The 25,437-nt window shown below is 34.2% G+C and overlaps 1 protein-coding gene across 1 annotated transcript in view; it reads left to right on the top strand.

The window, feature by feature from the left end:
* The window catches only part of SUPT3H (SPT3 homolog, SAGA and STAGA complex component), a 515,287-nt gene that overhangs the window by 231,261 nt on the left and 258,589 nt on the right, over nucleotides 1-25,437 (top strand). Inside the window, exon 3 of the mRNA XM_003923069.4 lies at nucleotides 7,966-8,050. Within this exon, the coding sequence (XP_003923118.1) occupies nucleotides 7,966-8,050 (85 nt within the window). The remainder of the gene's footprint in view (nucleotides 1-7,965; nucleotides 8,051-25,437) is intronic.

Here is a 25,437-nt window from a genome sequence, read left to right as displayed (position 1 = left end):
GCTGGATGAGATGGAGAGTTATATTCCGAAGACAGCTTGAAAGCTGGTTCAACTCTTCCCAGCCCACAAAGTGTTGATTATTGGATCAGTTGTTTTAAGGATATCTCTTTGCTACAGGGCTTTATAATTGGCCTATGACTTGTTCAACACTTAGAGGTTTGCATTCATTTGGTTTGTTTACTAAAAGTTTTATAACTTTTTTTTTTAATGAAAACTTGGGTTGGACCCTAATATATCAATCAGATAAATGCCGAACTACTCCTATTCAAGTAAGAACTCAAAGCGGTTGTAGTTTTGGGAAGTCTTTTCAAAGATATACCATTTACACTGAGACTGAAATTATAAGAAATAGGAAGTGTTTAACCTTGAATAAGATGAGAGGGAATGCATGGTTTCTTCAAGTAGATCAGTGGTTGCCTTTGGCTGAGGATGGAAAATGGGAATGACTGTAAATGGGCATGAGACATTGTTTTGGAATGATGGAAATGTTCTCAAAGTAGATTGTGGTGATGATGGTAAAATCCTGTAAATTTACTAAAAGTCATTGAATTGTACACTTTTAAACAACTGAATTTTACGGTATGTAAATGATATTAAAACTGCTTAAAACAGATGCTGTTTAGCAAAAACAAAATGAAACCAGACCTTTAAAGTAAGCTTTCTTTATATTTTTGAAAACCTGTCACGTAAAAGGATTTGTCATTTCATCTAGTTCCAGGGACAAAGCTAATCCCACTATATGGAAATTTTTAAAGACCCAGAATTTAACTTACTAGAAGAAATACTCTTCAAGATGCAGAGGGACAGGCTTAGTGACAGTGTGTTGCAGAGTCTTTAAGAGGTTTAAATGACATAATACATGTAAGTATGCCTGTCACTTGATACATACTTAGTGTTTAAAGAAAAATTAATACAGATAAAGATACAAGAGTATGTGTGTATAATTTTCGAGAGAGAGGGAGAGAGAGACAGAGAGAGAGAGACAGAGAGAGAACATGCACACAATTGTGCCAAAATGTTAACAATTGGTGATTCTAGGTGAAAGATTTATAGGTGTTCATTGCACTGTTATTTCAGCTTTTCTGTTGGTTAGAAATCTTTCAAAATAAGACGCGAGAAGAAGGAGAGGAAGGGAGGTTAGGCTGACAGGTTTGTGAGAGCAAACTTTGTCAAATGCTGTGAAAAATAACGAGCCTGTCATTCAGTTATCTGAAATAAAAAGAAAACTAGATTTATTGCTTCTTATCACAAAGGAGGGATACATGCTGGTCAAGCACAGTTTGTTAGCAAGGAAGGCTGCTGACTTTCTGCTGAGTTTTCAGGAAGCATTGAGTTCAGAGATTGGTGGTGTTCTGGGGTTGACATCATCTATGAAAGAGAGATGAGAATGTTGTTGATTGGTTGGCACTCAGGTGTGTGTTTATTGGAATGAGTCTGTTCTTGGTTCTGGTGGCTGTTTATTACCATGGCTACAGAAAATCAGTCTTTTAAGTTTGTGGAAACTTTAAAAATCCTCAATTAGTATGATATTCAGTTCCTGATATGATGTAGACCCAGTATTCAATAAATATTCATGAATAAGTAAATTTTTAAAAAACAGTGCTTGCCATTATCATCTCATTGTTAAAAACTGAAGAACTTGACTTTGAATTTCTAACATCTTCAGAAACCACCATCATCACCTCATTGTTAAAAACTGAAGAACTTGGCTTTGAGGTTCTAACATCTTAGGCTGCATTTTATTTGGAATCTCTCATGAAAGACCTTAAGTTATCTTGGAGGTTTTTTTGTTTGCTCGATTAAGTCAGTGTTTCCTAATTTTTTTTTCAATGCTATAAAACTGTATGGACTTAGAAAAGGATTACATAACCAATAAATACATTTAAAATCAAAACTTTCTTTTCTGCAGAACCTCTCAGAGTAGCTAATATGGTAACATGCATTGCAAATCTAGAAAAGAATAAAATGTGTCATTTTCCAAGCTCATTTGACTACAAAATACTTTTTCTGGATACTGTCAATGTGAAAAATGTGTTACATTATGTCACATTTATATCCATTTTGTGTTGATAATTTTCTAAAGATCTGATAGTACAAAATTCTCTTATCTCTATGTAACTATCTCGTACCAAGTAATTCTGACACTTAACTGTTGCTGACTCCCTGGATAAATCTTTTGACTTTCTTGAATCTCTCTGTTTCCAGGTTCATGTGATATGGGAGAAACTTTCCTTTTTGCCTGCTTTACAGTTTGTTTTAAATGATAGGTGAGAAAAGTTCTCTATAAGTTGTTGCTGTTATAGTGTATCTATTTTCAGTGTTATAGGAAGTTAGTTTTTTGGCTAAATTTCGGTCAAAATAAGATAATAAAGTACATTAAATGTTATGGAGGCCTAATAGATACTTATTTAGCATGGTGTTCTACAACGAGATCTGGAAGAATTTTCAGGAAGCATTATGATCAGGGATTGGAAGCAAAAGTCCTGGCTTTTGCTTCTAACTGGACTTGTGACCTTGAGATGGTTGTTTAACCTCTTGGACTTTCATTTTCCATCTGTTTAAAACAAAATGAATGGATTGCATCATCTTTTAGATTCTTTTTTGACCTAACATTCAATGATTGCTATACATATCTTTCCTATTCCTCAAATAGGGAGGATTTATAATAATTTGTTTTATGCTGCTATCCATTAAGAGTTTGAAGATGGGAATATTTGCGTCTCAGAAACATAGGATATATGAGGAAAAATGTCCTGTGAATTGTTGGAAGAAATTCATAAAGATATTCTACTAGTTTTGTAAACTTTCTCAGGTGTACATTTTCATGCACTGTAGATGAGTTTTCTTTTATGAGCTACCTTACAAACAATTATGGATGAGCTTTCTTATGTTAGTCTTAGTTTTTATAAAATTTTCCAATTTATATTTTTCTTTCCCATTTCTTAAAAGCTATTTCTTTCACAAATCAGATCTTAATAAATACATGTTTTACTGTTTCACACTGCCCACATTCCATACTTTACGTCTCCTGATTCTGTTCTACATTTTTTTCTGTCATCTTTCTAACACATAAATTATTTCTTTAGTAATTTATTAGTTATATTGTTTGTTGTATCCTTTCCTCACTGGAATGTAAACTCTACTTGTTTTTTGTCTGTTTTCTTCACCAATATGTTCCAAGCAACCAGAACAGTGCCAGGCACATACCAGGCAATCAGCCAACATTTGATGATTGAGTGATCAATCCCTATAGCTAATAAGTATTTACCTTTTGAAAATTTTATACTGTCTTACCTTTTATTTTAAACATATATGTATATCAGTGTATCTGTATTTTTTACATCAGCATTTTTATTTTACATCATAAATAATAATTTCGCTTTTTATATATCTTCACATATTTATATGGATTTCATGGTGTTATAAAATTCTAAAAGTTTTCTCAAAGTTTAGTTAAAATATATGAATGTTTACTATCAGAAGGGAAATGGGGAAATGGATGTTGAGAAATCAAGCAAGCAATAAGAAAAATCGTACTGCTAAGAAATCTGTTGTCTTAGATGTTCGACTGTTTTTTTTTTTTAGATGGAATCTTGCTCTGTTGCCCAGGCTAAAGTGCAGTGGTGCAATCTCGGCTCACTGCAAGCTCGGCCTCCCAGGTTCAGGCGACAATCCTGCCTCAACCTCTGTGCCACCATGCCCAGCTAATTTTGTGTTTTTAGTAGAGATGGGGTTTCACCATGTTGACCAGTCTGGTCTCCAACTCCTGACCTCAGGTGATCCACCTGCGTTGGCCTCTCAAAGGGCATGAATTACAGGCTTGAGCCACCACGCCTGGCCTTACTTGACATTTTTATTTACCTATCACTTGGGCTTTCTCAGAGCTATTGTTAATAGAATTCATTTCTTCCTTTGAAAACAGGTGGATAAAATCATAGAGTTGTGAAAGTCAAAACTGTTAACATTTGAAGAGCAGGGCTAATTTGTAGTGTTTATAACTTTCCACTATTATTAAATGACTCATCACGGCCAAATTTCTGCACTTTTATTCCCCACTTTGGATAGTGGGCAAATCAATATCAACAAATATTGGGTAAGAAAGATGTAAACAGTATAATGTCTGTATTTACATATGTAATCTAGTATTAGGTTAGCTGACTGGAGTGTATGGTAGTGCTATAGCCTGCTATTCACTGTAATTCCATTAAGGAGAATTTCTTGGATATTATAGTAATACCTAGTCTATAAAAGTATAATTAAAAAAAAATGCTTTGAAGGGGAAAAAATCTCCTTTTGGGGAAAGCAAGTCACCCAGATCCTTTTTACACCAAGCAATGGTCACACAGTGTCCATTCCAAAATAATGTCAATTACCTGAGGTAGGAAACATCCAAAAAAATCAGAGCTAATTTAAAAAAAAAAAAGTAACTAGCTCCCACCACAGCAATTACTTAACCACAGTATCCAGAATGATTTAACCACATTAGAGTCTGTAGCCAGTGGCAAGTATTAAAAGCAACTCGGCTTCCAAGAAGATGTACACATGGCAGCAAAGAAGCATCTCTTTGTCCTTTCTTGGTGTTTGGTTTCTAGATGCTTTATGAGCAGATCTGCTTGTAGGCCTTGTGTGCTTGGTGACTGGCCCCGCAGGCTCTCTCACAGATCATCACCAAACTTATTCCCTTTGCTTCTTTTTTCAGAATCTCTTTAATTAAAGCTTAATCAGTCCTTCCCCTCTGTTAAAAACTTAGTCATTCCCCTCTCTTCTTAATTAGGGCTTGAAAATTTAAAAACAAATATTTCAGACTCAAAGGTAAACCTGTTAAATATACTGAAAATGAATAATGTGAAATTCTGTGATATGTTCAACACCTCTCCATTTTTTTTTTTTTTTTTAATGGACAGTGACATGTTTCTTGGAAATTATTTCCACATATAAAGCCTGGGATAAACTGTAGCCTTATTTTCTTCCTTCAATTATTTTTATTTATATCATTCTGTTACTCATTTTTAACATGTTTTCTTTTTCTTAATTTCATGATTTCTCCACGGTTTACTCTGTATGATTTAATTTTTTCATAACAGTGTTGCCCAATTCTTGAAGACAAAGTCTTTCAGATTTAAGGATTATAATTGAATGAGATTCAAAACCAAGTTTCTGAAAGGTATCTTTAAAATTATCTAATCTAGTCCCCTCCTTTTACTGTGGAGAAACAGAAGGTGCCAGGAGAAGTCACCCACTCATTGCAGTACTTCTTAGTAGGAGAGTGGGAACTAGAATCAGGTCATCCAACATCCAGGATACTTGCATGGTTTCTAACTTTTCCTACTTTGTAGCTGATGGCCAGAAAATAGTGTGACTCTAGCAGCATTATTATAATCTTTTTAGTTGGATACAGGCCCTGTGAACTTCATCTGTTTTTCTGGGCTCAAATCTCTGGCTGGGCATTTGGTTTGGTACTATTTGTTTATCTGAGTAGGGGCCATGACTACAGTGAGATGTCAGCTGGGCACCTACTGATCCACTGACTCTCATGAACTTCATCCTCAACATCAGAGTATGGAAGAGCATTATCTTCAGATGAAAGAATAAATTTCCCATATGCTGTTTCTGTTTTGAGACTTTAGAACTGAAATAACAACGGTAGTTGTTTGAAAGCAGGCATGTAAGTTTTATTTATTGTTAATTCATTCCCTTAACAAATGAGTCTGTTTTCTGGCTTGTCTTATTTTTATTTATTTATTTATTTATTTATTTATTTATTTATTTATTTTTGGTGGAAAATATGCCATGACTTTCTAATACTAATTAGGCTGATTTACATGGTACAGAATATTTTGGAAGACCCCTCAATCCCAGGCTAACTAGGTTGGTCGGTTGTGCTGATAACAATGTATGTATATATGTTAGTGAATACAAAAAGATTTTCTGACGCTAATAAATATATATTTTAAAATACTGTTTGTTTTTACCTCCTTTGACATTTCTCTTTTGTGTTTGTTTTATGCTATGTTTTTGTTATATTATATACATTTGTGTAACTTGAAAAAAAAGAAATACACAGATATGCACACACATTGCATATACTTGCTTAAAAGGTATTTCTTTTCCACTTATAGTTTATGCCATTAAAGAGTTTGGAGTTGATTGATTTTCACAGTGGGGGATATGTATATGTGAGGAGGATGGGTCAATGGATACATAATCAAATACATGTATTTACATAGAGTCCAGAGGTTAGCAAAAGATTTTGGCAAATGAAATGATGCTTTAGAATTTATAGAGATTTAAGAGAGTTATATTTGGGTATCATCTTAGCATAGATTACTAACCAAAGATGTCACATGTAGGCTCAACATAAGTAAGCTCCTTCGTTTTTAAGAAATTTTTGTCCTTTTTTTTTTCAAGCTGATGTTAGAAACCACTGAAAAGGGGTTCTGTTGTTTTTTTGAGAGCAAAATGACTATAGACATTTATTGTGTATTTTGATAGGTGTCTATTTAAAGGATCTCCCCTAATTTTAGAGAGTATTGGGTATATACATAATAGAAAAAAGTTAACAGTGTTAGTCACAAATTCTACTGGCTTTTTAAAACAGTATCCAGTGGTTTTGTTCAGCATTCATCCTCCTGGATCTCTGTATAAGTATACAGAATATGGAGTATAACTTCATCTTATGAATGCCCCTGTTTGTGTCATACTTTGATTATTCAGGTATGTATAGGCTCTGTAGATCTGATTCTGCAGTTTGTTGGTCCTGCTCACTCTCGTTCATGATGACTTGATTCCTGGTACATGTAGTGAATTTCGATTTTGAATTTGTGATCCTTGATATGTCATCCATGAGAATTCTTTCAGTTATTTGTTTGAAATACGTTCTTCAAGAAATGAGTTGCATTTGTTTCTACAAGGTACCTGTGGACACTATCAGTATAAATCACTTTAAATTAATCCATCTTAAAAAAAAAAATGTTGGCAGTTCAGTGCTCTATTATCTTATAGAAATGTTTTTTCATCTTGTCTGACTTCGGTTTTGTCTTCTTGACTGCTTTTTAAAGCATACTTTAAATATAAGTTTTTAATATATTATTGTATATTTTCAAGTGTTCTTTACCAAGAAGGTATTCTTTGAATATCCAGCCTATTTTAAGTTTCAAAAAGAGGATTTTAAGGCCAGCCTTGTAATCCATTCTTGAAAATCTGCTTTTATATAGTTACAAGTCATAGTCAATGACATTTACATAAATTTTTCTTATTAATTTTCAAAGCTGATTACATCATACAATTTTATAACTTTCTTTGTGGCTCTTACTAGCTTTTGTATTGGTAATTGGGATGTGGTTAATGATTTGCTGGTTGCCAGTGTTGTGAAGTAGTTGTTAATGTTTTGCATTTTGAGACAGTAAATTCCTTTTAAAAAGTACTGTGCAAATCCAGAAAGAGCATAGATAACACTACCCTTTTCTTCAGGCTTTGCAACTTGAATAGGAAAGATTTTCTTTTCTTTTTTCTTTATTATTAAACAGGGTCTGACTCTGTTGCCCATGATGGAGCGCAGTGGCATGACCTTGGCTCACTGCAACTTCTGCGTCCTGGGATCAAGTCATCCTCCCACCTCAGCCTCCCAAGTGGCTGGGACTATAGGCACATGCCACTGCTTCCGGCTGTTTTTGTATTTTTTGTAGAGGTGGAGTTTCACCAGTTGTACAGGCTGGTCACGAACTCCTGGGCTCAAGTGATTCTCCACCCCGGCTTCCCAAAGTGCTGGGATTAAAGGCATGAGCCACCACGCCTGACCAAGATCTTATTTTCTTTGTCTAGAGAAAATTTCACATCCGTTCAGACATTTGAGAGAATAATTTATATTCTCCTTACTAAGGTGATTCATGTAATAAATATCTTACACTTTTTGCCTTTCTTAGTTTTATAGTCCTTAAAATTGATGGGTTTAAAATTATTTTGCAGGTATTCTTTGGGCGATGCTAGAAGGCCTCTTCATGAAACAGCAGTTTTGGTTGAAGATGTGGTACACACTCAGTTAATTAATCTGGTAAGAACATTAATTTAATTTGATTCAGTATCTATTCTGTGCATTCTTTTATTAGGATTGTAACCCAACAGTTAAAAAAAAATATTTTATTTACATCTTGAATTCTTTTTTGTCAACATTATTGAAGTATAATTTATATGTAACAAAATTTACTAGTTTAATGCCAAATTTACTGAGCCTTGACATTTGATATTATAATATTAACTTATAACACAACCATGATACAGAAAATTTCCATCATCTAAAACAAACCCTTGTTCCCCTGGGCAGTCAGCAGCTATCATCATCACAGCAAAAAGATTAGGACTCACTGAAGGCTCAGATGGTTGTTAGCATTTTGTAACAATGAAGTATTTTTAAATTAAGGTGTGTACATTATGTTTTAGACATGATGCCATTTGACAATCTATAATATAGTGTAAACATAGCTTTTATATGCACTGAGTAACCCCAAAATTTGTATACCTACTCTGTATCCACAAAAATTAAAAGTTAAAAATTAAAAAAATTTGTCTGACTACACTTTATTACAGTGGTCTGTAAATGAACTTACAGTATCTCTGAGGTATGCCTATACCATGTTTAAAGAGAAATTCATTCATATTGCCTTCTAATCCTTGTATGATTTCATTTTTACTTTTAGATCATTAATATAGTTGTTTATTCTTGTTATTTTGTGAGATATGGATCTAATTTTATCTCTTTCTAAATGGAAACCCAGTTTTATCACCATGTATTTCAAAATTTATCTTTTCCTTAGTGATTTGAAATGCTTTCTTTATAATATGCTAAATTTACATGTATATTGGTATCTGTTTCTCATTGTATATGTTATGCTAATGGTTTAGTGTATGTATATCCTAGTATGGTGTTTTTACAGGTTTTATAGTATATTTTAATGATTATTAGGGCTAAACTTCTTGGTGGTTTTTTTTTTTCAGTGTTTTCCCAGCTATTCATGTATATTTATTGTTCCTCATGGATATTAGTAGCAACTTGTCTAGCTAATAATAAATTTTCATTGGTATGTTTATTGAGATTACAAGGTTTTATAAGTTAACTTAAGGAGAACTGCATCTTTATTAAAATCTTGAATCATTCTATGAATATGATATATCTATCTACATTTGTTCGAAACTTCTTTTGTATCTTTTTTTTGTTTTAACATTTTTCTTCTCTTAGCTTTACATATTTCTTGTTAAGTTTGTTTTTGAGTATGTCATCTTTTTTGTTGCTATTGTTAATGGATTTTTTTCTGTGACTAACAGCTGAAAACATTAAACAGTTTAATGAAATACATAAATCTACAGATTCAAGATGAGTGAACTCCACTTAGAACAAATCCAAAGAAATGCATGTTCAAACTGCTGAACGGTAATAACATAATACAAATTTTAAAGGCTGACAGGTTTATTATTATAGGGGAAGGATGATTTGAAAGATAGTGGCATTCTTATCAGAAAGCATGCAGGCTAGAATGAAATGGTACAACAGTTTTAAAGTACTGAAGGTAGGATATTAAGTTGACTATTCTTTTTATCTATATAGCCTTCCCTCTTCTTTACATGTCCTTCTGTCTTACAAGGACACCAGATATTTACTATTTAGTGGTATTGTTATTCATATTAAATCTATGTATGTTAATTTTATATTACAGTGTTGTAACTTTTCCTTTAAAGCCAAATGCTTTTAAGGACTATAGACCAAAAAAAAGGAAGCATATGTCCTATTTTGTATTTACCCACATATTTACTATTTCCCATGCTCATTCTTCATTCTCACGGATTTTTGTTGCCATTTCAGTCGTCTCCCTCAGCCTGAAGAAGCCTTGTAACTTTTTTTGTAGTACAGCTTTGCTAATGATGAAGTCTTAAATTTTTTTCATCTGAACATGTCTTTATCTTTGTTCTTTAAGTATGTTCTTCCCTACATGGAATTCTAGGTTGATAATCTTTTCCTTGCAGCTTTTTGAATATGTCATTCTAATAATTTCTGACCTGCATTAGTTTCTGACAACAATGTAACTGTTATTCATTTCTTTCCCTGTATGTAACATGTAGTTTTTTTTCCTGGCTGCTCTCAAGATATTGTCCTTATCTTTGGCTTTGGGTAGTCTGCTGTCTCTAGGACGGATTTTTTAAATCATTGTCTTCTTTGCAAGTTTGTTTTTCTTGTTGACACTAGGCATCAATTTGTGGAAGTTTTCAGCCATAAGTTTTACCATCTGACATTGTTTCACAAGGCTCTCACGGCCTTCAGTGTTTCTCCAAACTTTCTGCCCCTTTTCCTTCTATTGTTTTGTTTTATTTGACTTTGGTAATTCCTATTGATCTGTCTTTAACTTTGCTATTTTTTTCTGCCATCTATAATATGCTGTTTAGTCAGTGCTAGTGTGATTTTTCAGTTTAGCCCATAGTATTTTCTATTGTGGTATCTGTTTGAAAATGTTATGTTACTGAGTCTAAACTCCTTTTGAATTATGGATAAGTACTTTCATATTCCATTTTAAATATAGAAGTTGGAACATTATTTGATGACTGCTACACTAGTATAAAGAAGAAATAGTATGTGCTTTTACTTATAATGAGAGATCCTCTTATTACAATAGATGCTTACCTCTCCTTAGCCATTTAATATTTGAATGGTAGTTTTGATTCCTATTTATGAGATTCATTCTGTCCAGATTCCACTAAATATTACATTGAATGATATACCTAGCTAGACATAAACCTTGTTTTGTTAACTTTACAATATCCAGGCATGTGTCAGAGTGAGTTTTTCAGAGGAAAGGAAGAATTATAGAGAATAGTTAATTTTAAAAAGTCAGTTCTTTTAAACCATGGACTATTAGGCAGGCATTATAAATTACATGTGTGTGTTTTGTGCTCTTCATTTAAATCCCCTTGTAGTTCTTTATCCATTTACCTAGTAAGACCAATTTTTTTCCTGTAATTCTTTCTTTTTTTTTTTTTTTTTTGAGATGGAGTCTTGCTCTGTTGCCCAGGCTGGAGTACAGTGACATGATCTCAGCTCACTGCAACCTCTGTCTTTGAGGTTCAAATGATTCTCCTGTCTGAGCCTCCTGAGTAGCTGAGATTACAGGTGTGCCACCATGCCCAGCTAATTTTTTGTATTTTTAGTAGAGATGAGGTTTCCACATACTGGCCAGGCTGGTGTTGAAAACTTGACCTCAGGTGATCTGCCTGCCTTGACATCCCAAAGTGCTGGGATTACAGGCATGAGCCACCACACCCAATCAATATCTTTATAACAGCTTTGTTGAAGTATTTATAGTCTTAAGTTCAGTAACTATACCACATTGGAAGCCATTTATATTGACTGCTTTTTACTTAGTAGGTGTCATTCTTTGTTTGTTTGTTTGTTTGTTTGAGACAGAGTCTTGCTGTGTCACCGAGGCTGGAGTGTAGTGGTGTGATCTCTGCTTACTGCAGCCTTTCCGTCCTGGGTTCAAGTGATTCTCCTGTGCTGGGACTAGAGTCACATGCCACCACACCCAGCTAATTTTTTGTATCGTTGGTAGAGATGGGGTTTCACCTGGCTAGCCAGGATGGTCTTGGTCTCCTGACCTTGTGATCCGCCCGCCTCGGTCTCCCAAAGTGCTGGGATTACAGGCATGAGCACCTGGCCAGCTGTCATTCTCCTGTTGTTGTTGTTGTTTTTCATGTCTAATATTTGTGTTTTTAAAAGTGCATATTTTATATAATACACTATTGTGACTCTTCTGAAGACTTTTTATTGTTTTTGTTTTAGCTGGCAGGTAACTTGCCTGGACATAGAATGTTCACTCTCCCATGTTGTAGACAGCAGCTCTCCTCTCTCCTTAATTCTTACTACTTTCTGCTGCTGTTTTTTCCCCTGTTTTTTTTTTCTGGCTTTTTCCCTTTTGTGTCTCTCTGAAACTTGTACATTTGAACTTTTGAGAAGAAAGGGAAAATTATAGGCAAATTGTTTTTTAAGTTTTGATATTCCCTTACTGTACAATACTAAGTAATTAGTATACATTATATTTTCTAAATTGTTAATTTTTATAATATTAAATTGTTAAAATTACATAGAAAAAAATCCATGTTTTGTTTTATCAGTTTTTTTTATGTTTTGTCAAATGTGCAGTCTTATAACTACAACCAAAATTGATTCAGAACAGTTTCGTCACTCCCCAAAAAATTATCTCATTCTACCCATTGTCAAAGTTTTCTACCTTAACCACCCTCTGCCACCATGAGATCCTCATTGTTTGTCACGGAAGGAGAAGACTTTTCTTTTAATTCTTTTTGTCTGTGCTTGGTAAGCATTGCTAGATTCATACTCCCTTTGGCTTCAATACAGAGGATGAGCAGAAAATAAAAATGAAACTTACTGCCAGGTTTATTTTTGCTTTTATTATCATTTTTAATAAATACATAATTTTACATATTACTAGGGTATAATGTGATATTTTGATCCATGTATACAATGTGTATGATCATATCAGGATATTTGGCATATCCATTACCTTAAACATTTATGATTTCTTTGTATTGAGAATATTCAAAATCTGCTCCTCTAGCTGTTTGGATATATACAATAAATTCTTGCTATCATAGTCGCCATATAGTGCTATAGAACACTAGAACTGATTTCTCCTATCCAGCTGTTTATCTGTGAGCAACTCCTTGGCTATAATTCCCACTTCCCTTTCCTTACCTCTAGTAGCCACTATTCTATTTATAGGTAAATACCACATGTTTTCACTGATAAATGGAAGATAAAAAAGTTGATCTCATAAAAATACGTATCTGGCTTGTTTATCTTAATATAATGTCCTTTAAGCTCTTCTATGTTGCCACAAATGACAGAATTTCCTTCTTTTTATGGTGAAATCATTTCTTTTGTGAATATATACCATATTTTTGATATTCATTCATCTGTTGGTGGACACTGCAGTTGATTTCATGCCTTGGCTATTGGGAGTATTGCTGGAATCAACATGTGAGTGCAGGTCAATCTTCAGCATGCTGTTTTTCTCTGTATGTGGACCTGGTATTGGGATTGCTAGATCACGTGGTGATTCTATGTTTAGTTTTTCTCCCGTCCTGCAGGTTGTCTTTTAACTCTTGATTTTGTGTAGAAGATTATTAGTTTAATATAAATCCATTTATCTATTTTTGATTTTGTTGCCTGTACTTTCAAGGTCCATTTCATAAAGTATTTTCCCAGAACACTGTCCTGAAGCATTTCCCATATGCTTTCTTCTAGAACTTCATAGTTTTGGGTCTTAAATTTTAAGTCTTTAATCCGTTTTGAGTTGATTTTTGTGAATGATGAGAGACAGGGGCCTAGTTTATTTTTCTGCATATAGATATCCAGTTTTTCCAACACCTTTTATTAAAAAGACTCACCATTCCCCAAGGAATATTATTGTCTTTGTTTGTTCTGCTATATGGGAATCCCTATCTGGCTAAGCGTTTAGCCACACAATCTAAATGATATGTAAATGGTCCTCAGATGTTCTTTGCACATCGAAGTTAAATTTTTTAAATTATCCTGAAAACGAAAGTATAGATGAAGTCATCATTTCATTTCATTTTCAGATTGCCATTTACTGTTTTGAATGCTTTTCTGCTTTAATAAATTATTAGGCATTTCTTTTCATGTTTTAATCATTTTGTTTAGCACACTTATTTATTGTCACTAATGTAGTTCTGGTTATAGTGATATAAAGATGAATCAGAGTTTACATTTTGTCAGGGACATAAACACATAGAAGGTAATTTTAAAATATTATGGTAAGTGGTAATGCCGATTTCCAGAGTGAGATAAGGGTTTTAAGAAGAGACACCTTGTCTGGGCTGGAATTCTTCATGTATTTGTTTATTCATGTCTATAATAAATGGTAAATCTTTCATAGGAGTCGTCATATATTAAGTTGAATTGAGGAAAGGAAGCCTTAGAATAGAGGTTATTAACTATTGACCCAAAATGTGACATAGAAATGTGTTTTATTCCATTTGCACTATTTTTTTTAAAGAAAAACATATTATTTATTCCAAGATTCATTGATTGGAATTTTTAAGTGTTCTTTCTTCCATAGAGCCTCAGAGTGTTGTTAGTGTGCTGAGGGTTGCTATTTTTTCTGGCATGAGCTCCCAACCTCTGAAGGTCCTGAGAAAGATAGTAGATTAATCCTGGAGTCCTCATGAAAGGAAGGGGTGATCCCACTGGTGTGAATACGTGTGGCTCAAATCCTGGGGTTTGGGGTGGGGAAGATGAGGGTCTGGTGGCTGGGCTGTGTTCACCACAGCTGGAGAACCATATGGGGGCAGCTTGAAGTAGTTGACAGGTGCATCATCTGCTGCTATGGGAGGAGGAAGAGCTCGTGGCAGTGCTGGAATAGGCACTAGCTGGATCCCACAGTCTGCGATCTGTCCTTTTTTTCTTTTCCTCTGGATGCTTGGGATCTTCCCCATTTTATGTTGAGTCTACAGCCATTAACAATCGACTTATTAAAGGACTTCTCAGCAGTCACGTCTGCCCTGTGGAAACCTGGATGAAAGCACACTGCTGTCTCTGAACAACAGTAATCATCTGCATCTCTCCAGACTGGTAGGGATGATATCTTAGATCTGTCTCAAAAATGGTATTACCCAGACTGCCAACATATAGTGAGGATAACGCCGTCCTCTGATGGGTCCAGATGGGGCATGATTGAAGCCTACTTTAGATGCTTAGATCTGTTCCTGGATCATATTCCATAATACTTGTGTGTAATATTCTGATTGGCAAGGGGATCATCTGGATCTGCAGGCTTCTTATGTCTGCATGGACATTCCTCTCCTTACCCTCTCCTTTCACCTAGAAAGAGCAAACTTGGGGCTTACTCCGTTGGTAGTAGGATGTAGTCCAAGCTGGATTGAATAGCATGCCACTGGTCACCATGTTCCATCAGAGCTAGAAATCCCTGTCTCTCATATTCTACATGTAGTACTCTTTCTTGACATCTGACTTTGCCACGTCACCTTCAGAAGATAATTCTGCATCTTGAACCTGGATGGGCAGACCATGCTTTAGGTCTAAGATTTAGGCCTAACAGACATGCTTCAGTTTGCTGCAGGTTTGGCATCCTTCTGTTTTCTTGAAATGTATGTGGTCCCCAGGGCACAAGCAAAACACTGTGAATGGCCTGGCACAAATTTTGCATTCCTTCCTGCTTTTTGCTTTGGCTATTTAATGTATATAGATTTCTGCAAGACATTCCTGGCACAGAACAGGAAAGTCCCCCTCCCAGGTCTGCCTATTGTAGGCTTGGGAACCCAGAGAGGTCACTATCTTTAGAGCATCTGGAGGCAATGGTAGCTGTTGAGATAGGAGACAGGACCACCACAATCCTGTCAGACCCAGCCCCAAGTTTCATGATTTTTCTGCAAGAATACTGAAATGGGTGACAGTCCAGTTTTTTCCTAAGTGCCTTTATCCAGTTTGATATTAATTTCCCTGTTAATGATAGGTCTTTCTAAGAACGGAGTGAGTTTGGAGAGAAGATACAAAGGGAGACTTTCAGTTTATAAAAATCTGTGTATGTCTGTTTTGTACAGTATGTATATTTTTATTATTAGAGATAGAAGAAACACGAGTTTACTGCTTTATAGAAGAAAAGCTGTATTACCTTCATCAGCATTTGTATTTGCATAGCAGGAACCTCTGGGGATCCATTGTGGCTAGAGTCACCTGTAATCGTGACAGTGGATCTCTTTAAGATGTCAGTGGCATGACTTGGTGTGGCCAAAATTAAATTTCTCACAAACCAGCAAGTAACTAGGAGCCTCTCACAGCCTGTGTAGTATTGCCTTTTACCCACCCTTCTTAAGCTAGGTGGGCTGTCCCCCTTCTCTTGCCACACCTCTTCTCTGTGCCTTTGCTTCTGTGGCAGCTCAACAAATTGTGAGCCATCATCACTGCTCTTGCAGGGTGTGGACCTCTCTCTCTTACTGGGAAGCCAGAAAACTCACAGCTTGGCATGACACTTGTGTCCTATAGCAAACTTCTTGACTAAAGCAGTGGCTTTCAAATCAGCATAGTCCATGAAACACCAGTATTCAAAACAGTGTTCAGGGACACCTCATATTTGAGGAAGAGAAGGTGGGGCTCTGAGATCTCAGATCCCCACCCCAAATTCAACCGTAGCAGTTCCTTTTTGATCATTTGTGCTTTGTAGATTTCTGTCAGTCAAGAATTTTTGAAGTCCATCTTTGACCAGTGTTATCTTTTCATCATTTCACTATATACAGGATAACAAGTTCCACAAGACTAATGTCTGATATATATTGTACTACACTCCTTTTGTCCTAGGGCATTTTTTTTCAGATCAGTTATGTCAGTTAGTCCTTTTGGCTCCTCACAATTTTGTTTTGGGATGATGGACTATTTCTAGCTATTATCTACCGATAGATACATATCAGGATCGAGTATAGCGCCTCAAAGTAGGTAAAGCTGTGTTTTTGACAAGGCTTATTATGATATACTTTGAATCTTTAAAAAAAAAAAAAATACCTCTCGGCTGGGCACAGTGGCTCATGCCTGTAATCCCAGCACTTTGGGAGGCCAAGGCGAGCAGATCGCGAGATCAAGAGATCAAGAGATTGAAACCATCCTGGCCAGCATGGTGAAACCCCGTCTCCACTAAAAATATAAAAATTAGCTGGATGGGGTGGTGCGTACCTGTAGTCCCAGCTACTCAGGAGGCTGAGGCAGGGGAATTGCTTGGACCTGGGAGGCAGAGGTTGCAGTGAGTCAAGATTGCACCACTGCATTCCAGCTTAGTGATAGAGCACAACTCCATCTCAAAAAACAAAAAATAAGCAAACAAAACAAAAAAAAAACCTCCCTTAGCCAACACAGATCTTTATTGAACATCTACTGTTGATATTTTGTTGAATATCAACTGCCAATGATGATGGACATTTTTTGGATCATTTTGGCAATGGGTACATATTGTTTCATTTGGGGAATACTACAGTAAGACTGGCAATAAGCTGAATTTAGAAGTTTTTACTTAAGTACCTTTTTTTATCTCCTCTTTCATCTCCATATGGAATCTGTATTCTCTCATCTGATCCTTAACTCTTAACCAGTACTTCACCTAGGCCTAGGCTTCATTTTAAGTAATTTCCCCTTTTTCCCCTATTCCATTTGTTAGGTTCTGGATGGCTTAGGCCTGAGTTGATTGTTCTTCTCTGAAGTTTGGCATGTAGATTATACAGTATGTTAAATAATAAAAATATGTCATCTAAAATCTATATGAAGCTTTTGATTTTACTACTTCAAGAATAGATTAGAACAATAAAGTCATAGAATTTTAAAGTTGAATTACACTTTAGAAATTATTTAAACCAACTTTTATATAAGTTTGAACAAAATGAAATTGACATTTTTGCAGGTTATGAATGATTAAATGTTGGTGATTTTTTATGAGGTACTATGAGGACATAATGATTCATAGGATGGAAACAGTCTTCTTACTAACTTCAGTGCAATACAAATTAGAAATTGCCACTAGAGAAAGGTTTCAAACTCTTAGTTTCCTTATTTTGTTATGTTGCATTGATAATATTTACTTTCTATTGTAGTTATAAAGAATCATAAAGATTAAATATATTTAAAGGACTTAATGAAATTCATGGAACATATCATCACTACTAGTTGCTATTGTTACTAATAATGGGGATGTTTAATGGCATGATTGAGATGGGAAATGGATTACAAAATTTCTAAGAATTTCACATTTACCGGAGAGATGCAAACTTTTTCATTGCCTGAGCTTCCTTATCCCTTACTTTCCAGGTTGAGTTAAATCAGAGTTGAAGTAAGTAGGTATTTGTGCCAATTGGAAATTATGTTTGAGTTGCTGTTATGATGCTGTCCGTATCTCTTTCAAGTTCAAAAACTAGTGATTTCAGATGGCTATATAGCTGCTTTCATTCCTCTGTTCAAAGTTAAATATCAAAAGAATCTCACATTTTATGCATAGGATATACTTATCTACCATTCCATTTAAAAATCATACTGGATTTTCACTGTATGAGTCTACCAGTCACTAGTAAGCTGTTCACTTGGTTATACTGTTTTCATATCAGAACCAATTTCTCATGGTTAGCTAATTCTCTTTAATTATGAAAAGTAATAAAAAACAAATTTATATGTGTGAAAAGTTATGGCTTAATCCCCCATCTGATTACTGAATCCCTCCCCCACCTCCTGTAATGCTTTTTAATTTCGCTGGTAAAAGCAGTTCATGCACAGCTCTGTTCAGTCCTCATCACCAGTTCTGTGAGGCTGTCACTTATGCCACCTCAGTAATGGTTTATGGGTGTGTTTTAAAATAGTAGTAGGTTTCCTGTGTAGAACTTCAATTATAAAGGTTATCAAAATAGGACAAACTCATATAATTTGTGATTGCATAAAATAAAGGAAGCAGAGGTACCATGGGGACCTAATGAATCATAGGATGGAAACAGTCTTCTTGCTAACTAAACATTTATAATTTGTACTAAGCCAGAGCATGTATATGTAGCTCAGCAAACCGGAACACACTCTTGTGTTTACATGAATGGGATATGAAGGAGTCCACAAATACCATCTGAGAAAAAATTCTTGGTCTTTTTGTCTGTTGTTACTGTGGAGTAAATTAAGCACATATTGAGCATAAACAGACTGAAAACACACCTGCTTTGGGGAAAACACACATGTATGCTCACATATACATACAGAGTGGTTCAAAATAGAACATTTTGTGTTGGTGATTATTTTTACTTCTTATGAATATGTATAATGGAAAACTTCCTGATTATTTCTGTATAACACTATTTGTTTGTAATTGATTGCTCCTAATGTCTTCTACTTAAACTAGGCCTATTTTTTCTCAAATATTACTACCTCATGCAACAAGAAATACTATTGTCTTTTAAAAAAAATAATAAGTAACTATGACTGATACTTAGTTTTTAGTCTGTGATACAAAATGGGCTATTCTGAGTAGAATGCCTCTTTTGCTACATTTTCCCTACCAGTTGCCATGGATAGTTTACTCTAAGGCGTGACACAGAGGATCAACTGGGAAGGAATTTCCAGTCCTTTCCCCGACTCTTAGTATAGTTTTTACTGCTGTAGTATATCCCACTAACCAGTTCATTTTGAAAAGCAGTATTTACTTGGGTATCACAGAATTTCAGAGTATAAATTGTTTTCATTTCTAGTAAATTACAAGTCGTATCTCTTATAACTTGGTTTTCTTAGCATAGATATAAAATGTCATCTTGTCACCTTTCCATTTGTTATTTCTTTTCTTGCATCAGGCTTTTCTCCTTGAAGGTTCTTCATTTTATTCCATTGGTCTGCCAGAATCCTATCCCCTGACTTAAGCTAAGTTCTAGCTACTTATATCCTGTGCTGTGCTTTGATTTTTAATCTGTACTGAATGTTTCAGTTCTGGCTAAACTTTCTCGTAAATGCTTAGGTTCCAAGTATTTCACATTTACTCAGGAGATGCAAACTTTCTATAAAACTCTCACTCTCCAGATTGAATTGCATGTCTTAATTGTGATAGGCAGAGATTTATGCAACTTGAAATTGTGTGACTGAGTCTATATTATGCTTTTGATAATATCCAATTTTAAATGAAGTTCAGGAACTGTCATGATTTCTGATGGCTGTATGGCTGCTTTCTCTACTGTTTTAAATATGTATAGAATATAATTTGTTTCATGCATACAATGTAATTATCTAACCTTCCATTTGAAAAATCATATTAGATTTTTTTCTTTGTGAATCTACCTAGCAACTAGTAAGCCATTCAATCTGTTGAACTATGCTTTCATATGTGAATCTGGTCTCTGGATTACTTTTTAGATTATTCATAATCTCAAATTATAAAAAGTAATGAAGAATAAACATATTTGTGAAGAGTTACTGTTCAGTCTCCCATCTTGATTAGCATGCATGAAGTTCTCTCCCTTCCTCCCTCTTTCTTTGTTCTTTTTGTGCTTTTTAATTTGGCAAATGTTTTCCAAGTATTCTATTTGCATTCTTCAGTTTTTCTTTTCTCTTCTGTATCCGAACTAAGAGATTGTTTAAAACTTCCACTTTCCAGTTCCTTTTCCAAGATGTTTGGAAGTCTTTTCTTTATCCCTAACTCTACATCTTCTTTCCCTATTCCTGCCATTACCCTTGATTAGTGTTAGGTTTCTGCAGAAAAGAAGAAAATAACAGTTAGTAAATGTCTACTATGTGTGAGGCCCTCTTCTAAAGAGTTTGCTTATATTATTTTATGGTACGTATAGGCCATTTTCCAGGTTTTAAATGAAAACATTTCTGTATAGCTTTTTAAGTTACGAAATTTTAATGCAGTTTGACTTTACCTTATTTTTAATAAAAATACAATTAGCAACTTTTGTTTATTTCTCAGATCTCAGTATTATATATTTTTCTACACTTGAAGAACATATAATTATTTTGTAAAATATGTATTTTTATCCTTTTAGATTCTGATATTAACTCTTCACATCTATTGTGATTTTTTTTTACTACATTGTGTTAGGGAACAAATTATTTATGCTGATAATTTCAGTTCTAGTCATTCTCACATCTAGGGGTGAATTTATAAATCACATTCCTAGTTTTCCAAACATATATTAACTGTCCTTAGATATTTCTCTAGTAAGTTGTGAAACTCTAAGTATATATATAATCTGAAATTGAAATAAAATTAACTTCAAATTTTTAATTGAATGGAAGGAGAAATAAAGCCCTTTAAATAAATGTGTCAATTAGAAAACGCTTAAGAAAACATCTTCAGAATGTTTTAAGACTAACGTTGAAAACGATGTTTATCACTAAAATTTTTACTAAATTTGCACTTCTCATTCAACTAAGAATATGGCATTAAGTAATAAACATCAGCATATATACTCCAAAAATCATGCTCGGTACCCAGAATAATGTATTTAATCTAAAAGTTTCTTTTTTCTTTCTTTCTTTCTTTTTCTTTTTTTTTTTTTTTTTTTTTTTTTTTTTTTTTTGCAGTAGGATAGAAGGAGCAAAATGGAATGGGAAGGGCCAAGACAATTAATAAGGTAGATGTTGATAAGAAACAGCAAGAAGTTGTGACAGTGTAGAGCCAAGATAAAATAATTGTTAAAAGCACAAATACACACAAATGTAGGTTATCTAGTTGGTTTATAAAATACATGATGTAAAGTATGTTTCAGAAAGCATATATTAAAATATTGAAAGCCTCCTTTTTGGTTGCAGAGAACATCATTCTGTTGCATTTAGCCTAATATGCTTATTGATATTCATAGCCATTGAAAACTTGAAACCATTAGAAAAGATAGATACATTCAGGATAGTCTTTAGAGAGTAAAGATAGGGTAATATACTTAGATGTCTCCCAATAGGAAAATTTAACAGTTTTTTTCATTAATCTGGTTGTTTAGTTATATACATGCCATTTTATATGAAATGACCAAAAACTTTATATGACCAAAACATTTTGGTTTCTTAGTGACCAAAGACTTTTAAATGATCAAAAACTTTTTCTCCCCAAAACTGGATATAAAGATTCCATAATTTAGCAAATATCCTCAAGGAATTAAGGGAAAAATGTCTTTAAAACATTTAACATTACTTACATTATAAGTACATTATTTTAAGATATTTAACATTACTTAACATTATTTAAAACATTACTTACAGTAAAGTTAGAGAGTTAGAAGGTACTCTCTTCACTTTATAGGCTTAGAAACCGAAGAACAGAAAGATTAAATATCTTACGCACAGACACATAGCTTATAAGTAGTAGATATGGAATTCAAACCATTTTTTCTCTAGAGAGTTTGGGGAGTCTTTAGTATAGAAAATATGCTGATTTTTAATGGGTGCTTGTCTGACTGAATTTACTATATGTATGTAAAGTCCCTTCTAATTCTGAGTATTCTGTGGTTCTCTGCAGTAAAAAGAGTATTGTTATCAAACTAGTATTTACATTTTGCAAGGAGTTAGTGAAGAATGGTTGAAAAAGAAGTGATTGAAAAAGAGAAATGCTAAGAAAGGTAAGCACAATCTTCTTTTGGTGTGGAAAACACAAATTCAATTTCAAGTCTATGATAAATATTTTTCAAATTTGAAGTTTGGAAAGAGAAAGAGTAGCATTCTTTAACATGAGAAATGGTCTTTATGCCAGCAAAACATAACTTGGGCATAAGTTACAATTTCATAACATTAAAATAGGAATCATTTGACAGACCACTGGACAAAGGTAATTTAATATATAAAAAAGAAGGGATTTAAACATACTTGAAAAGGATATTTAAAATATTGTAACTTTTCCAGAAATCAATCATATTGTTGCTTGCTTTAGTAATAAGCTTTAAGAAGAAAAGTTTTAGTAGAATATTTTTCCTTGAGCCCTGAAGCTTCTCTTTGAAGACTTTTTTTTTTTTTTTTTGAGACGGAGTTTCGCTCTTGTTACCCAGGCTGGAGTGCAATGGCGCGATCTCGGCTCACCGCAACCTCCGCCTCCTGGGTTCAGGCAATTCTCCTGCCTCAGCCCCCTTAGTAGCTGGGATTACAGGCACGCGCCACCATGCCCAGCTAATTTTTTGTATTTTTAGTAGAGACGGGGTTTCACCATGTTGACCAGGATGGTCTCGATCTCTTGACCTTGTGATCCACCCGCCTCGGCCTCCCAAAGTGCTGGGATTACAGGCGTGAGCCACCGTGAAGACTATTTTTATTAGGAAGGTCACTAGATTTGATGTAAGATTTGATGATAATACAAGAAGTAAAATAACTGTATTCTTAATAAAATGTTTATGGTTCACATATAGTTAAAATAATAATAATTTTTTCATTAGTTAACTTTTATTCCTGTCATAAAAGCCTCAGCTTTATACTTTTCAATTATTTTGCTATGGTAGGCTTTAAAAATGAAATATTGTCATTTTTTCTAAATATGCAAGTGTTTGATTTCACTGATAAGGTTTCAATAAGTGCCTTATATTTAGTAGGAACTCAATATTTTAATTTGCTTTTTCATTAAAAGCAAAAGTATTAATAGTCTTTTTCTAAATAACTTTGGCATTTTCTATCATGGTGGATATAAAGTCCCTGTATTTTCATAAAAATTGGAGATCAGATGGTGATATTTTCAAATATCTCTTTTTGGAAATAAAGAAAATACTGGAATTCAGTTTCCCGTTTATAACATATCAGTTTATTTGTTCTCTTTTTATGCTAGTTAGGAAATGAAAGGTTTTTTGTAATACAAGAAGGAAGTTATTTATCTGTGTCAGTATTAAAGACCTAATGGCTGTTCTCCAAAAGAGAGAATGGTAATTATTAAATTATCCTTTTATTTATACTCTTTCAAAACCAATTGCTTCTTTGTTTTAAGTAAGCATAATATTTTTGTGTGAGTAACAAGCTACGTAGTAATGATTAATAACGAACTTTCTGTTTAGATTTCAGAATGGATGTGAATGATGTTGTCAGGGGTGGAATGCCTATTTTAAAATGTCAGCTAGATTGCAGAGCTTTTGCATTTTATGCCAAGAAACCAAATTCACCTATTTGTTTATATGACATCACCTCTGATCAAGCCATATGAGTTTCCACTTGTAGTATGAACAGTGTTTCTTAACTGTATGATGGAGAAAGGTGAAAAGACACCTGGGACCAGATGATTTTCAAGGTCATTTAATTTCAAACTGAGTAATTTGCATGTGACCTGTAGACAGCAGGGCACAGTTAAAAATTTTAGAGAGTGGCATAGTAAGTGCCAGGATAGGATTACCTGGCTATTTCATATCAAACTGTGAAAGACTCAAGATGGTACTTCTGGAGAGGTCAGTTATAGGGAGGATATTGGAGTATTTAGGCAAGAGATGTTCCTAGCTTTAAGTTGCACAGTTACAGATTCTGAGCTTAGACATCCTAGATTTAAAAAAAAAAAAAAAAAAAAATGTAGAGCTGCAATATGCAAGATTTCATGGGTTCAGGAATTCAGGGCCAGGAAGGTTAAATTAAAGATAAGGGAGAGCAAATCAAAATTATTTCCTGAGCAGTTGGGAGAGTGACAGATTTGTGAATTGAAATAGAGAAATCAGAAAGGACAGGTTTGGGAGAGAAATGATGGTTTTAGACACAAGTTTGAAGCTCTGATGAGAGATGCAGAGGAAGAAGGGTTTTAGAATAAGGCGAGTGGCATTTCAGTGAGATGCTGTGTTTGCCTGCAAAGGGGCCTGGTTACAAGTGAAATTGGGTGACATCACCCAGGAGGATACCCTGGAATCCTGGGAAGAAAGAATTGAGTCCTAATTGTAAAAGGGAAGAACATCACTGAAATAAGAAATGTAACATACAGATTGAAATTCAATTTTATTAGAATGACACAAAACTGCTGTTTTTGGAATTCTTACTCGTAATGCTTTGTAATGATTGGGATGTTTTTAAAAGCCTATGAATTTTTACTTTTGTTTAAGGTGGACTGAAGGAAAATCTTGTAGGCTACTCTTGGCAAGTATTTTGCTATAAAATCTTTCTAATATGGATAAACAAAAAACTAAATTGTGTATACTTGTTACTGTATTTTCTATTCATATGATATTTTGAAGTTCATATCTCAATATACTGTATTCTACTTTCCTTCAGATGAATACAGCTTACTCTTGTAAAGAAAGATAGCAAATTTGCAAAGTTCGTCTAATTGTTATATATTCTTTTGCTTCAGCTTCAGCTTCAGCTCCTCATATTTACTATTTCTAGACAATAGTCTAGTATGGGTATAAATTAAATTTCATATCACAGAGAACAAATGAATTTAAAACCATTTAACAAATTCACCATGACAGCTGTCAGTATTTATCTGAGTGAAAAACTAATAGAGATACTGAGTTGTTAGTACATTTATATGTAGTAACTTGGCATATTCTCATTTGCTAATCATTGTTCTAGATGTGACTTCCCTGATTACTTTTGCAAAACCCACAACAGTTTGTGAGTCATGAGTTGGTAAATTCTTGTAGACTGGAATGGTTTTGGAGACAAACATTACTGGATTTGAATCTTGGCTTCAAAATTTGACAGTTATACAGTCTTGAGTGTATTCCTTAATCCAAGTCCTCATTTAGTCATCTCTTGGAATGTACCTACCTCATAGGCATTATATAAGATAACGTATGTAAATGACCTAACGCTGGTCTACATTATTTGCCAATACGAACATGATTAATGGCAGCCCCCCAGTTGTTTTTTTTTTTTTTTTTTTTTGACATATGGAGTAAGTGTCAAAGTTAAAGACACTAAGAAACAGAAAGAGAGCTTGAAGATCATGGCAT

Source organism: Saimiri boliviensis, chromosome 4 (genome assembly GCF_048565385.1).
Source record: "Saimiri boliviensis isolate mSaiBol1 chromosome 4, mSaiBol1.pri, whole genome shotgun sequence".
Taxonomy (NCBI): domain Eukaryota; kingdom Metazoa; phylum Chordata; class Mammalia; order Primates; family Cebidae; genus Saimiri; species Saimiri boliviensis.
Note: the sequence above shows the minus strand (reverse complement) of the source record. Positions and strands in the feature narration are given on the sequence as shown.